The sequence below is a fragment of the Vombatus ursinus genome, unplaced genomic scaffold (genome assembly GCF_900497805.2).
Source record: "Vombatus ursinus unplaced genomic scaffold, bare-nosed wombat genome assembly UNPS02014813.1, whole genome shotgun sequence".
NCBI classification, from domain to species: domain Eukaryota; kingdom Metazoa; phylum Chordata; class Mammalia; order Diprotodontia; family Vombatidae; genus Vombatus; species Vombatus ursinus.
Window position 1 is genome coordinate 35,216,226 of NW_020954591.1, and position 15,068 is coordinate 35,231,293.

The following is a 15,068-nucleotide window of genomic DNA, read 5'->3' on the forward strand; positions in this document are numbered from 1 at the left end:
CAGCCTTTACTTACAGTTCTGATTCAGAAGAATCAAATTTAGCTCTTAAAAACATTTATAAATAATAATAATGAAATATATTTATATATAATATATAAATATATAATATAATAAAATATTATATATATATATATATATATATATATATATATTAATTTGAGGCTGAATTTGAACTCAGGTCTTCCTAACTCCAGGCCCAGGATTCCATCCACTGCCTCCTAGAGGTTGTTCCCCTGTTCTAACATGCTAGAGGATCTAAATGGAGTCTGATGTTTGGTTGCAGTCCACTAAAACAGTTTTCTAGGGGGCAGAGGAGAGCAGCAATAGCTCCAGCCTCTGTAAACGCAAGTCTGGGGTCACTGGTTTTGGTTGGGCTCATCATTCATGGCTTTAAGCAGCTTCCAAGAGAAGCACAGCAAACTGAACGGCAGAATCATTCTGTAAGAGTTGTGCCCTAGTAATGCCCTAGGACCTGATGACTCACAAGTCATGAATAAACAAGGGTGTTTCTCTACACTCCACACCCTGCTCACTGACAGATGCTTAGAAAGGGAAGCCTCCTTTTTAAGGTAGAATAGCAAAGGTAAGGGTCTGAGGAAGTAATTGGTCTCAAAACCTTTGCCTCCCAATCTCAACCAAAGTGTGGATGACTCTTCCTTAGAGAATCATTGTGAGACCATGAAGGCTGGGGAAGGAGGGAAAATAGAGGGAGAAGAGGACCAGAAGAAAAGCAAGAGTTTGTACACCTACTGCATTTATGGGAAGATAGCATTCTTGACCAGAGTTGGAAATTAGATTCTGGGTTTCACTCAGAATCTCTTTTATCTAAGTGATAATGATGGAAGGGCTGAAGGGGAAGACACACAATGAGAAAAGAAGGGAATTGGGATTACTTTAGTTCAAAGAAGAGAAATTAATCAACATTCAAATGACTGAAGCAGTTAAGAGGCACAGTACATACAACATTAGACTTGAGAGTCAGGAAAATGTGGGTTTGAATCCCGTCTCAGATAATATCTGGGTGACTTTGAAGAAGTCACTTAGCCTCTCGGTCTCAGTTTCCTTTATCTGTAAAATGGGAATAAGAGCACCTACTTTACAGGAGTGTGAGGATCAAATGAAGTAACATATATAAAAGGTTTGACAAATTGCAAAGCACTATATAAATGCCAGCTATTCTACTATTATTATCCCTTATTATTATTGTTGTTGTTGAAAGGCAGTATGGTGTGGTGGAGAGAGTTGGTCTCAAAAACAGGAAGACCTGAATTCAAATTCTGCCTCTAATACTGGCTGTATGACCCAAGTCAATTCACTTCACTTCTCTGGGGACTTCAAGTAATGAGGCTGTAAGTTGAAGAAAGGGAGGTGACCTGCAAGGGTAGAGGGAGTTTCTTCACACAAGAGTTCCTTACATAAATTAAATTCCAAATCTTAAGTTATTAATAGCTAAAAACTGCAGACTTTTCCAACTTTGGGGGCATCCTGTATTTTGGGCACCTATAACACCACCTTCATTTCAATTGTGTTGTTCAAGCCAAGAGGCCACAAGAAGAAGAAAAGGGTTTCAGCTGTCAAGGGAGGGTTCTGACCTGAAGAGTGAGGACAATAACCCATAGAATTAAATGGACCAATGAAAAATAGTAAAAACTTCCTTTATTTCATGTCCTTTCAAACATCATCTTCAGGGTAGAAAGGGAGATACAGTGGGAACTATAGGTAAATATAAAAGCTAAATATATCAACAAAATTTATAAAAAAAACAAAACACAACCATTTGTTTAGGATGGCTTGGGTGCCATCATGTCTAGACAGAGGAATAGACTAAATGACCGTATAAGGTCCCTTTTAACTGGAGAATTGGGGAAACCAGATACCATTTCCCAGATTTAGTGGTTTTTGAAAAGAAGGCTTCCAGGCCCCAGCTGTTTGCCATGTACTTCTCAGGCCACTAGATGTCTCTGCTGATCCACCTGGCCAAGCCATGGGCTCATGGACTGTCTAAATCTTCCAGAATAAGCCAGGCTCCTGGGCCGCTGGGACCCTCGCCAGGGCTCATCACGACATCTTGAGTTCCATAGGAAACTAGTTCAAGTGCCCCCCTTTTTGGGAAAGTTTTCCTTAACCACCACAATTTTCAGTGTTTTTAGAATGATAGTTTCACAGTATCTTAAGTACAGAGACCTTTAACCATCTAATTGAATCCCCTCACTTTACAGAGGAGGAAACTGAGGCCCAGAAAGATGGAACAACTTGCTAAATGTCACTAAGATAGTAAAAAGTCAAACACAGGATTTCTAACTCCTCTAACTTCTAATCTACTTCTTCTCTCTTACCTTTAAAATACCAGAAAAAACATTCCCCGACAGAAAGTAAACACCTTGAGATTTAGCATTGTATAATTTTTGGTCTTTGCATCTCCATAACATAGTTAAGAAATGTTTGATTTGTTGACTAATGTCTGTCTCCATTTGACACATACTGCTCACTGCTTTCTACTGTATATTGCTTTGTATTTGTATCTTGATCCAATTCAACAAGCATTTTTCAAGCGTCTTAGGTGCCAGGCACTGTGCCAGGTGCTGTAGGCAAAATAAAAAAGCAGCCCCTGCCTTCAAAGGGCTTGCATTCTCTAGGGCAGGGGGAAAATTCAAGATGTAAAGAGATAAGCACATCTATGATAACTTGAGGAGGCACAAAGCACTAACAAATAGGGGGAAGAGGTAGAGCCTTCAATAATAGGTGACTTAAAAACTCAGCCTTGATGGAAGACAGGGATTCTAAGAGACAGCAGTGAGGAGGGAGTACATCCCAGGCGTGGGGAACAGCCTGTGTAAAGGCATGGTAGTATACAAAATTAAGGGACAGCAAATAGGACAGTTTGGACGGAATATGGTGTGTGAAGGAGTAATGTGAAATAAGCTCAGGAAGGGAAGTTGTAGCCAAATTGTGAAGCACTGTAGATGCCAAGCTGAGTAAGTTATATTTTATCTTAAAAGACCCTGAAGAGTCTTGAGCAGGGGAGTAATATGACTGGACTTGTAAATCAGGAAGATTATTTTGGCAGTGGTGAGGAGGATGGATTGGAGAGGGCAGAGACTGGAAGCTAGAAGTCTAATTAGGAGGTTTAGATGAGTTTAGATGAGAGGTGATGAGGACTTGAACCAGGATGAGGGCTGTGGGAACTGAGAGAAGAGGATAGATGGCAGAGATGTTATAGAGAAAGAATCAGCCAACTCAGCAACTGACTGGATAAAAGGAGGATTCCTTATCTACCACGCAGAGCTTGTCTCTTGAGCTCAACTGTGGAATCCTTGAGAGAAGGGACTTTGTCCTTCATTTCCTGACATCCCTTCTAATGTCTAGCACAGTGCCTGGAACATGGTGGGCGCTTCATATTTATTTGCAGATTGATCAGGTAGGAAGCTCTTGCTATCTCTCCACTCCTTTTTTTGGGAGTCTCCTCCTTCTGTCCCTCTCTTCCCTGGGTCTAGCCAGAGGCCCCTCTAAGGCCGGTGTAGGTTCCCAACCAAGAAGCCAAATGCCTATAAACAAGCCACCTAATCCTCTTTCTGTATTGCTCTGGCCAGGGGCTCTAGTCTCAAGGGATAGGCAGCTCTGGACTGTGGGGACAAGAAACAGCTGCTGCTCTTAAGGAACATTCCTTCCCGGAAGGCTCTGCTCAGATTTCACGGGCTGGAAAGGGCTGCTCTCCCTGTCTCCTGGTGTTGAGTTGGGGGAGGGGGAGGCCAGGGGGAGGGGCAAGAGCTCCAAAGACACAGGGCTCTCAGTAGGTTTGAAGGTCTGACCATTCCGTAATTTCTGTCCTGGAGAGGTGTTTCTTTCCCCCTCCTGCTCTACATGCTCCACACAGTGACTGAGCCCCACAACCAGCCGGGAAACTTCCCAGGATGGATAGCCTCCCCAGAGCTTGCTGGGCAGATTCCCAGCATGTAAACTGAGCTGCTCTGACAGAGCAGTAGCATGTTCATTCCTTGAGGACAAGGGCTTTTTAATGTTTGTTTTTGTATGCCCTCTGTCCAACACGTAGGTGTTTAATAAATGCTCACTAGGTCTGATTAGACTGAACTGGACAAAAGCTGACCCAATCTTCTGCTCCCATCCTTACAAGTCCAAGGCTGCCTCACTGGCCACTGAACCGTTCTGCCATGAAACTACCTCCTCCTTCCTGGAAGGAGACTTCTTGATCAAACTGGTACCTGGCCTCACAAAGAACAAGCTGCCCCTTCTTTGGTTCCCTCTGCCCAAGACTCAGAATTGACGATCCTCCGTTGTACACCCTTAGTCCCAGGACAGGGGTATAACTTTGGGCAACTCACCCGTGGCACATAGTTTGCTAGTTATTGAATTGTTTGGTCCTCACAGCACAAGAATTATGACCCCATTTTGTAGGAAAGAAACTAAAATTCAATGAAATTAGATAACTTGCCTAAAGTCACACAATTAATAGTAGAGACAGGATTCAAACTCAGGTTTTTTGATTCCTGAGCTCAATTATATTTTCTCTAAACTATGTTTCTGCAATGCCAAATGCCCATTGCCTTCATGAGCAGCCTGCTCCAAGCTTCTGGCTTCTCCTACTTGGAGTGAGCCTAGGAAACCGCTGTTCCCTATGATTTATTCCTCTTAATCCACTGAAAACATTGCCTTAGGCTAATAATTTCCACTAGGAAAAAAATGCCCAGTCATTCATTCACTGAGTACATAATGAGTGTATGCTACATACTTAGTGCTGTGGAAAAGAAAAGGAAATCTAAGACAGCACCTACTTTCAAGGAGGTTACAATTTCCTTGGGGAGGCAAGGCATCCAAACACAAAGATGGGAAATTCCCCTGTACTTGCCAGGTTGGGATTTTCCCAGAGAGCAAAGCAATTACAGACTCACAGAATAGTCTATTAGGAAGGGACCTTGAAGATCATTCTGTCACAATCTTACCTAAAGCGTGAATCCTTTCCACAGAATCCCCAACAACAGGCAACCCAGCCCCCGCTTAGATCCTGCCAGGACCAAGTTTTCTCTTTTTTCCCATTCCACATTTGGACAACCTACTGGCCTGTAGCAGAAACCACATGTTTTTTTGTACTAGTTCAATTGAATTCAACTACTACTTACCGTGAAAGAGGATATAAATGACGTGCTGAGGGAGGCCCTGCTCAAGAGAAGCCTATAATTTGACTAGGACAGGAGACTAGCATTAAAGGAGGAGTTAAATAACTTTTGATACACATGACCTAATGCTGAATAAGTGGGAAGGATCATGGTATGCTGGAGTAAGCTTCATGGAGAAACCTGTGAAGGCAGCAACAGTAGCCAGAGTTTCTGGCCCCTGATTCTGTAACCTGGCATCACCAGGAATCTACTTGTGCCCCACAAAAGTAACTTAACCTCTTTGCCTGCCCTGCCCACCCCCCTCAATTCCTAACCAGAAAAGTCAGTAGTAGATGCAAATAGCTAAGGAGGAAGGAGTCAAAAGAGAGGTAATGTGGTGGGAGGACTGGTTTCTAAAAAATTGAAATTTCTTTCATTTTCCAACACCAATGTACAAAATTAACATATGGAGGCAAACTATGAGCCAGCATTTTGCAACAAAGCTGGTGGGGGGTGGGGGCGGAAGGGGGTATAGGGAGAGAGAAGAGAGGAGAGCTGGGGAGGGGAAGGGGGAGGAATAGGAATGTTGATCCCTTCAGATCATGTTCCAAAGGGAAGAGACCCCTCCCCAAGCCAGCCAGGCAGTGCTGCTATTTTAGGCTGGGGAGGATTAAGGCTGAACCATGACGAATGTCACAGAGTACTTTTTCTTTTTCCTCTGGGGCACCCTTCCTTCCCTCAGCTCAAAGGTTTGGATCCTCAGTTCTAGCTTCTACCCAAGAAAGTTACCATTCCCATTTCAGAGAGTTTTAGAAGTTCATGGGAAACTCATTAAGTCAGATTCTGGCCCTTCCCAGAAAAGGACTACCTTCCTCCTAAATCTCTTTATCTCACTCATCCTGCCTCCCTTTCTCTATCCCTGGCTATTTCCTAGGCTCGTTTCTTTGAGGAGATTTGAGGTTTTTGAAATATCTAACCCTAGGATCAGATTTTTCCCTAGTCAGTGGTCTGAAGCTTGAAAAGATAGTGATAAAAGTTGCCTCTTCCTTTTTGCAAAGACCTGAAGTGCTATGGCCAACCAGTAGGACTAGTTTTCTTTGAGATCCTGTTTACCCACAGCCCATCTTGCCATCTCCCCGAAGCTCTACTGCGTGTGACGAGCCTGCCAGATTCTGGTCCCCAGCCCCTGAGTAGGATTCCAAAGAGGCTTTTAAACTGCCTTTGCTCACTTACTGTCTGATCACAAGTCATACCAGTTCTCTGTCCCCCCCCCCACAGTATACCTCCTCATTGGAACCCCCCAACTCCAGACCTAGAGGTAGAGTTGGAGGGCCCAGGAGGGGGAATCCAGTGCCTCTCTAAGGGCCTGATTATTTCCAAAGACTTGTGCTAATTTTCTGATATGATCCTCACATCTCTGTGAGGCACTAAATCCTCATTACTTTTCCTGACTGATGCATTCTAATTAGATCAACACTTAAAAAAAATTCACAATAGCCACAGGATGGCTTTCCATCTCATTAACTCCTCACTTATTATTTTCATGAAAATTACTGATAAAAATGTGCATCTCCATTTGGTGAGGCCTCACAGCCTCCTCAGTTCCTATCTCGAATCTCTCCCGTCACCGGGGCTGCGCACCGTTGCTATAGCAACCCACAATAATAGAAACTAATAAATTACAAACGAGATGCTCGTTGAGCAATTATTGTCCTCTTTTATGCAAGTTTCTTGCTAATTTTGATCATAAGGGAAAGTACAATAAGACTCTGAAGGAATGAGTCTATTTCAAGAACATATTAGCAAACAGAAGCCTGGGCGGCTTCTTCAGATCTGTGATAAAATGATTTGGTTATTTCAGACAATCGAAAGAGGAAATAAACTTCTTGTCCCACACTCCACATTATCCAAAGTCCCCATCGCACACCTTTCACTTTCTCCCAGTTCCACAAAGGTCTTACACAGCAGGGATGGTATTTGTTTTCAGGGTGACAATCTCAGGAGATGTGGCTCACCATCAAAGAAATATTGTCTTAAAGTCATTCCCTTCCTTTGCCTGCCTCCGTCCAATTTAAAGTGTCCTGGAAATATGGCTCTAGGCGTACAGGAGGGCTCCTGTTCTAAAAGACCTCCTGGGAATTAGGTGGCACAGTCTTTCTCTGTCACCCCTTCTAGCATTTCACAGTTTGTACCCACTCCTCACCTCTCACCCCACCACATGGGGTGCTTGAAGGGAATGAGTCATCGCAAAGCTTCCTCAGAAGACATTTCAACATGTTTAGATTTAAGGAACAGGAGATAAAGTCATCTTCCTATTCCTCCTCTGAGAAATATCCCCAAAGTGGAACAGGAAGAATCAAAGGAGGGAGGTATTATTTATAGGATCATAGATTCATAGTTAGAAGGGACCTTAGCAGTCACCTCTTCCAAACCTCATTTTACAGACAAGGACACTGAGCTTTAGAGAGGGTTAATACCTTGCATGAGGAGACACAGATACTAAATGGGAGAGTTGGGATTTCTACCCAAGAACTAGGACCCCTGTGCCATGTTTTCTAGGAGAGGAACCAATAGTTCTATACAAACAGCAAACACCACCAAGGTGAGGCTCATCTTTGGATGGAAGTTTGGTGAAGAGATGTCCTTAGTTCTCTTCCTTACATGATGAGTTGGAGGGGTCAGCGGAGCTCTCTTTTGATGGGCTTCTTAAGCTATGGGTTGGAGGATAGCAGAGTGATCTATTGCAATTTGGAATGCAGAATCTGTCCTTCTTCCTACCTTCTGGCTTCTTTGAGATTGAAGTAGAGGGAGCTAGAGAAGTGGTATTGGAAAATCACACTGAGCAAAGTTTTGGGGTCATGTATTGTGTGAACCCAAAAATAAACACTGATGAAGCTATAGTGGGGTGAGAAGATGTAAGAACCATCAGAAGGGAGTGGTCAAAGAGAGATGAACTGTCCAGTAGGGAGAAAGGAGCTGAAGAATGGTCAGTTTGCCCATAGCAGCCACCACCAAGAACTCAGGCTGCCCAGAATACTTCAGCATCAGGGTTGAAGGAATGCCACTTATGGTAAAATCAGGAGCCTGGCTGCCTGGATATGAGTCTCAGTTTTGTCTCTCCCTCAGAAAAGACACTCTCCTTCTCCAAGAGAGTTGTTTCACCTATAAACAGGAACACTTTGCTCAGCATTGCTCTGGAGACTTCACTCACATCATCCCCTCTTCAGAGGCTCTTAACTACCCCCAGCTGTCAGCCCTAGGAGACTAAATGAGATGACCCCAGGAGAGCCTTGACAACTAAAGGAGCCAATGAGGGACCTCTTAAAGCATCCTCAAGTATTTTCATGATGCCCACACATTATTGTGCCAGGCCCAGCTAAGGAGTCAAAGGGGAGAGAGGACCCCAAGAACCCTGAGTTGGAGGAATCCTATCCTGAGACGGATGTTACCTGTGGGTGCAGGTTTATGGAGGGTTGGTTGGGGGAATAGGGACCTCCAAGGTCATTCCTGAGCAGGTTGTCACTGTGCATCTTAGTCTTGAGGCAGGTGATATAACGATTACAAAAGTCCTTGCAGAGTTCATTCACCTTCTCCAGCTCCAGCAGGTGGATTCTCAGAACCTGGATTGCTTTCACCATCTGGAGAGGTGGGGAAGGCAGGGAAGGAGTGAGAGGTAAGGTCATGGCATCAATTCTGATATCATGCATACCCATTCATGCTTTTCCCATCCCCATCTCTATAACCCCAAGGCCACGGGACCAAAAGCAGCATCACTCACTGCAGCAGTATCCAAGGGAACTGTGTAGCTTCTTAAGGAGACCCTGTCTCCAGAAAAGCTGCCGTGGATTGGAGCAGGAGATGTAGACATTCTCCATCTCTGAGCTAGTAGAGTTCTAATCCAACCTCTTCCAGGAAGCCTTCTTAGATTAATCCTATCCTAATTCTCCAAAATGTCCAAATAATTTCTAATTCCCCCCCAATACATCAACATACTTTTCCCAGTAATTATGTATTCTGATAGCCTTTTAGGAGTCTTTGTCTCCTGAAGCCCTTTGAGGTCAGTGATATGCTTGTTCTTTAAAGAAAAAAAAATTATTGAGGCCTTTTGTCTTAATATCACAGCCATTTCAACCTCTCCAGACTGAAGCTTCTTTTACGAAAATGAATAATATCTAATAATAATAGCTAATATTTTCAAAGTGCTTTAAGTAATGTAAAGTACTTTAAGGTGTTATGTCATCTGGTCCTCACAATAACTCTGTGGGGTAGTTGCTATTATTATCACCCCCATTTTATAGATGAAAAAACTGAGGCTGAGAGCTGTTAAGTGACTTATCCAGGGTCATACTGCCACATAAGCACCTGAGGCAGGATTTGATCTGAGGTCTTCCTAAATCCAAGTCCAGCACTCTACATACCACCTAGCTACAAAAATAAAACAACTAAGCAAAAGTATTTGATAGTCACCACATCATACAAAGTATACATTATTCTATCCTGGTAGTCCCCCATTTTTCTGCTAAAGGTGGAAGGTAATGCTTCATTATCAGTTGTCTGGGATCTTTATGGATTTTTCATTTCCTCAGTTAATTTTCTTTTATGATCTTTTGATTTACATTATTGCGGTCATGTCTAACTAGTCTCTTTGTATTGCCTATTGAAGAGACACAGTGCAGGAAGCCCAGGACCTAGAATCAGGAATGAATGAGTTTAAACTCCTCCCCACATACTTACGAGTTCTGTGACCTTGGGCAAGTGACTTAACTGCTATCTGCCTCAGTTTCCTCATCTGTAAAATGGGGATAATATATTGCACCTACCTCCTAGCATTGTTTGGAGGACAAAGTGAGATAATAATTGTAAAGTGCTTAGCACTGTGCCTGGCACATAGTAGGCACTGTGCAAATGCTATTATTACTATTATTTTAATTCCGAATTGAAATCTAGAATTTTTTAGCTACATCACTAACAGTGTATCAGTGTTCCTATCTTCTTACCACCCCTACAACATTAACTCTTTGTCACATCATTGTGAGATGGATCCTCAGAGTTGTTTTAATTTTCATTTCTTTCAATGATTAGTCATTTGGAGCATGTTTTCATTTGGTCATTTCAAGTCTGTAACTCATCTTTTGAAGCTGGTAATCTTTGGCTCTTTATGCTTATTTTTGGATATCAGAATTTAATCAGTGATATTTGATACAACTGTATTTGTTCTTTTTTTTTCTTTCTTGGTGAGGCAATTGGGGTTAAGTGACTTGCCCACAGTCACACAGCTAGTGAGTGTTATGTGTCTGAGGTCACATTTGAACTCGGGTCCTCCTGACCTCAAGGCTGGTGCTCTCTCCACTGTGCACCTAGCTGCCCTAACTGTGTTTGTTCTCCAGTATGTATCCTAAGCTTCTGACATGGTACTACTTCCCCTTCAGGCATTCAGTCTGTTGACTGACTCACTGATTCAGCTTGAGCCAACGGGACAGAAGTGGTCATGTATTTAGCACTGTATGATTGTCTTTACATTACAGGTACTTATGTGTTTTTGCCTGTATAGTTGCCTGTGTATCTTTGTGTGATTGTGTGTATCTTGACTCTTCAGTTAGAATGGGAAGGCCCTAGTCATTCTTTGCTGAGCAACTACTCAGAGAACACATTACAGTGGGAGAATCACTCAGCTCTTCACCTGCATCCTTGTAATCAATGGAGGATTGAGTAGAGGGGAGGGTTCTGTCAATCCATGAACAAGGTTGGGGTGGGCATTGGGAGCAGGAGGAGAGGTTTCCCATTAGCACTGAAAGTTGTATGGCATGTAATGGCAACTACCTGTCTCCAGTTGGGCTCTGTGATTTAGAGCTGGAAGAGATGTGAAAAAAATCTAGTCCAAATGCCTCTTTTTACAAATTAGGAAACTGAGGTCCAAAGAGAGGAAGTGACTTGCCCAGGGTCACAGAGCTAGTAAATGAAGCCAGATTTGAGCTCAGGTCTTTCTGACTCCAGGCCCAGCAGTCTATCTGTTACTCCACCTACCTTTCTCAGGCAGGAAAATGTAATTAGAAGTAAGGATTTAGGTCAGGAACACAAGATCCTGGGATAACTAAACCCAAACCTGTAAAGCCATCCTCACTTCTCTCATATCTTTTCCATTTATCCTCCTGGCAATGTACCCTCTACTTCTCCAGCCTTTGTTCCCTCATGTCTGGACAGCAACTACATAATAATTGCTCCCTTCCTCTCTCTAACATCCTCTGATGGAATGTCTGGAAAACACCATGGTGGATCATGTGATCCAGCCCCTTGCCTTTAGACTGATAAATATCTAAATAGTCCAGCACAGATTGCTGTCACTTTCCTTCTCAATACTGTCTGGAAATAGAGACTTAGAGCCTCAGTAGGCCTCTCGAGGTTTTATCACTCTGTTGGTTAAGAAGTATGTTTTTATGTCCAGTTAAAATCCGCCCAGCTTTAAATTAAGCTCCTTCCCTCTTACTCAGTTTTCCCTAAACATGGAAAACAACTGATAAGCACTTCACTTATAAAATCTTCCAATAGTAGAAAATAGTGTTCAAGTCATCTTTGAGCAGCTCCTCTCCAGGAAAAGTAATTCTAATTGATTTTATTTTCTTCTCCTAGAAGAGGGAGTGTGATGTAATGGAAGGAGCAAAGGATATGGAATCAAAACACCTGAATTCGAATCCTGATCCTGCTACTTATTACCCAGAAGCAACAACTTCTCTGGGTCTCCATTGTAAAATGAAAGAACTGGACTCCACAGACCTTCTTTCCCAGCTCTAAATGCTATGATCTTTTTCTATTCCCTAATCATCTTTGGTGTTCTTGGCAATCTCTCTGGTTTCTCCATGTTCTTTTAAAAAGTACAATAAATGAAATGAGACATAATATGCTAGTTTGGATCTAACCAAGAAATACAGCAAAAGGCATGCAACTGACAAGTTAGTATAGTGTCTGGTACATAGTAAGCGCTTAATAAATTAACTTTCTCTCATCCCCACTAGCACCCCTTTTTCCCTTTCTCTCTTTTGTTCCGTCTGTGTCGGTATCTCCTCCCCAACCTTGCCATTTTCCACAACAGAACTCCATTGCTTGTTCGTGTTTTGGTCAACTATAAGCCCTAGTCTTCCTTATTCTATATTTGTATTGTAGAGCTTTTACTTCTAAGAATAGATCACTTTGTACCAGTTCCTGTTGAATTTCATTCTGGTATGACTAGTTTTCCAAGATTATTTTAATATTGTTCTTGTCTTCCAGTATAGTAACAATTCCACAGGAGACAGTATCTCCTGTAAATCTGTTAAGCACCATCTCCATTTTTTTGTCCAAGTATTTTTCTTTTTCCTATAAAACCTTCATACCATAAAATAGTTTTGTGACCTTGGGTAAGTCAACCAAATTCAATGAGCCTCTATTTTCACCCAGAAAATGGTTAGCCTAAATGTCCTTTGAGATCCTTTCCAACTCTAAACTTATCTTTATGTTCCCTATGAAATACTTAACTGCTCTCTCCTTCCCCCATGCCTATTATAGTGCTGGATTTTAGAATCACTGAATCTTAGAATTCAAAGGGACTTCAGAGTTCATTTAGTATAATCTACCACTGTACATAGAAATCATTTTCAAAATGTCCTTGCAGGTGTTTAGACAGCCTCTACTTGAACATTTTCAGTGAGGGGGGTTAGCCACTATCTTATATGGAAACCCACTCTCCTGCCTCTATGTGAAGACCTCCATTGAAAGGGGCCTCACTACTTCAAGTCCACCATTCTACTTTTGAACAATCTAAATGATTACTTGAAGGAAACTCTTCCTCTCTGTAACTTCTATCAATTGGTTTGAGTTTGGCAAAATAAATTAAGCTCCTCTTCCATATGATACCCCTTTCGGTACTTGAAGGCAATTATCACAATCACCTCCTCTCCATTTCAACCCCTTCCTTTATCTTCCCTCCATTGGTTTTAATTCTTCACTTTGGAGCTACTCAGAGCAAATTTAAATGCTATTTCACATGTTATCTCTTCAGATATTTGAAGACAGCTATGCTGTTGTCCCTAAGGCTTCTCTTTTTGAGGCTAAATACCCATCATTTCTTCAGTTACTTCTCATATGGCATTATTATGACATCTTTCCTAATCTGACTTCACTTCTCTGAACTCATGATAAATTACTGATGTCCCTCTTAGATAGTGGTGCCCCAACCTTAAACACAGTATTCCATATATGTCTGACCAAAGCAAAATACAGTTGGACTATATCTTCCTTATCCTGGATACTATTCTTCTATTAATTATTCAACCAACAAGCATTTATTAAGTGCCTACTATGTGCCAGGCTCTTTGTCAAACACTGAGGATACAAAGAAAGGTTAAAAGATCAGGTTAGCATTTTTGGCTGCCATATCATGATAGTGAATCATATTGAAGCTGTTGTCCACTAAGTCTCTCAGGTCTTTCTCACATGAACTGTCCTTTGGTTATGTCTTCCCTACCTAGGACTTACGTGATTAACCTTAAGTGCAGGAATTTACATTTATCTCTATTAAATTTTGTCTTGCCTCCAGCCCATCATCCAAGGCTTTAGCTACTTCTCCCATATTTGCATTATCTGAAAATTTGTTGGGTGACATATGTCTTTATTTAATTCATTAATAAAAATATCGAACCAGATAGAAGAGAAAACAGGCATATGTCTAGAGATCAATCAATGCTTTGGGCATAGTTGTACAAAGAAATAAGAATCCACCCACCTGTACTGGTGAAACTGGCTATCCAGTTTCCATCAATCACTCAGTAAATATTATATGCCTACTATGTGCCTAGTACTGGGAATACAAAGAAAAACTGAAATATTCCCATCCTTCAAACAGCTTACTTCCTATTTGGGGAGGTCTTGTTTACAAGGGTATTATAAGTGACTTTGTCAAATGATTTCTTGAAATCCCAGCATATTTTCTACAATATTTCTCTTATTTAACAGAATCACAAACCTATTTTTAAAAAAAGCATCTATGTTCACATATTTACAACCAGCTATTTGGCAATGATAAAAAAAGAGGAATATAATCAATGTTGGAGGGGCTATGGAAAGACAGGCACATCAATCCACAGTTGACAGAGCTTCAAATTAGTCTAGAAAGCAATAGGAATTAGGTTAAAAAGAAAAGGACTAAAATTTTCATCCTACATTTTCACCCAAAGGTCCCATTGCTTGACATATAACCCAGTAAGGTCAAAGACAGCAGAAAGTCCCATATGAACCAAATATTCCTATTTTATTCACTTCACGTGGTAACAAAGAACTGGAACCAATGCGAACACCTATCTATTAGGGGAATGTTTAAACATTTCGTGTGGTGCCTGAATGGAATATTGCTGTGCTCTAAGAAGTGACATGGGAAGAATTCTTAGGAGTATGGAAAGACAGATGAATTGATGCTGAGTGAAATAAAAAGAACCAGGAAAATAATCCATACACGATCACTACCACAGCGTAAAGAGAACAAAAAAATGAAAATAAATGCTGGATAATTATCATGCCAAAGCTCAGTCCTTGAGAAGAGCTGATAAAATTTTCTTTCTTCACTTCTTTGCAGAGGTGGGGGACAGGGAAACTATGGGTATGGAATATTGCACTTACTATTAGATACAAGGGATATATTGGTTGGTTTTGTTGATATTTTTAAACTTTTTTATTGTTATAAGGGATGGCCTACTTTCTAGGGAAGTGGGGAGGGATTTATATATAGAAATGATGGAGATATAAAAACGAAAGGTATCAATAAAGATTTTTTTAAAAGAAAAAAGTATTTATAGTTATCACAGCCTATTTGGGTTTTATGTCAATTTGTTTTCCTTCCCCCTAATCCCTTAAGGTGTTAAAATCCTAGAAAGTAGGAACTAAAATTTTTTTCCTGTAAAATCTCCATATTGCAGCACCTAAATACTTTGC

General features: G+C 41.4%; 1 protein-coding gene across 1 annotated transcript in view; it reads right to left on the reverse strand.

The window, feature by feature from the left end:
* Positions 1-15,068, reverse strand: part of PKNOX2 (PBX/knotted 1 homeobox 2) — a 347,095-nt gene that overhangs the window by 41,891 nt on the left and 290,136 nt on the right. The window contains exon 7 of the mRNA XM_027835120.1: positions 8,561-8,749. Coding sequence (XP_027690921.1) covers positions 8,561-8,749 — 189 coding nt within the window. The remainder of the gene's footprint in view (positions 1-8,560; positions 8,750-15,068) is intronic.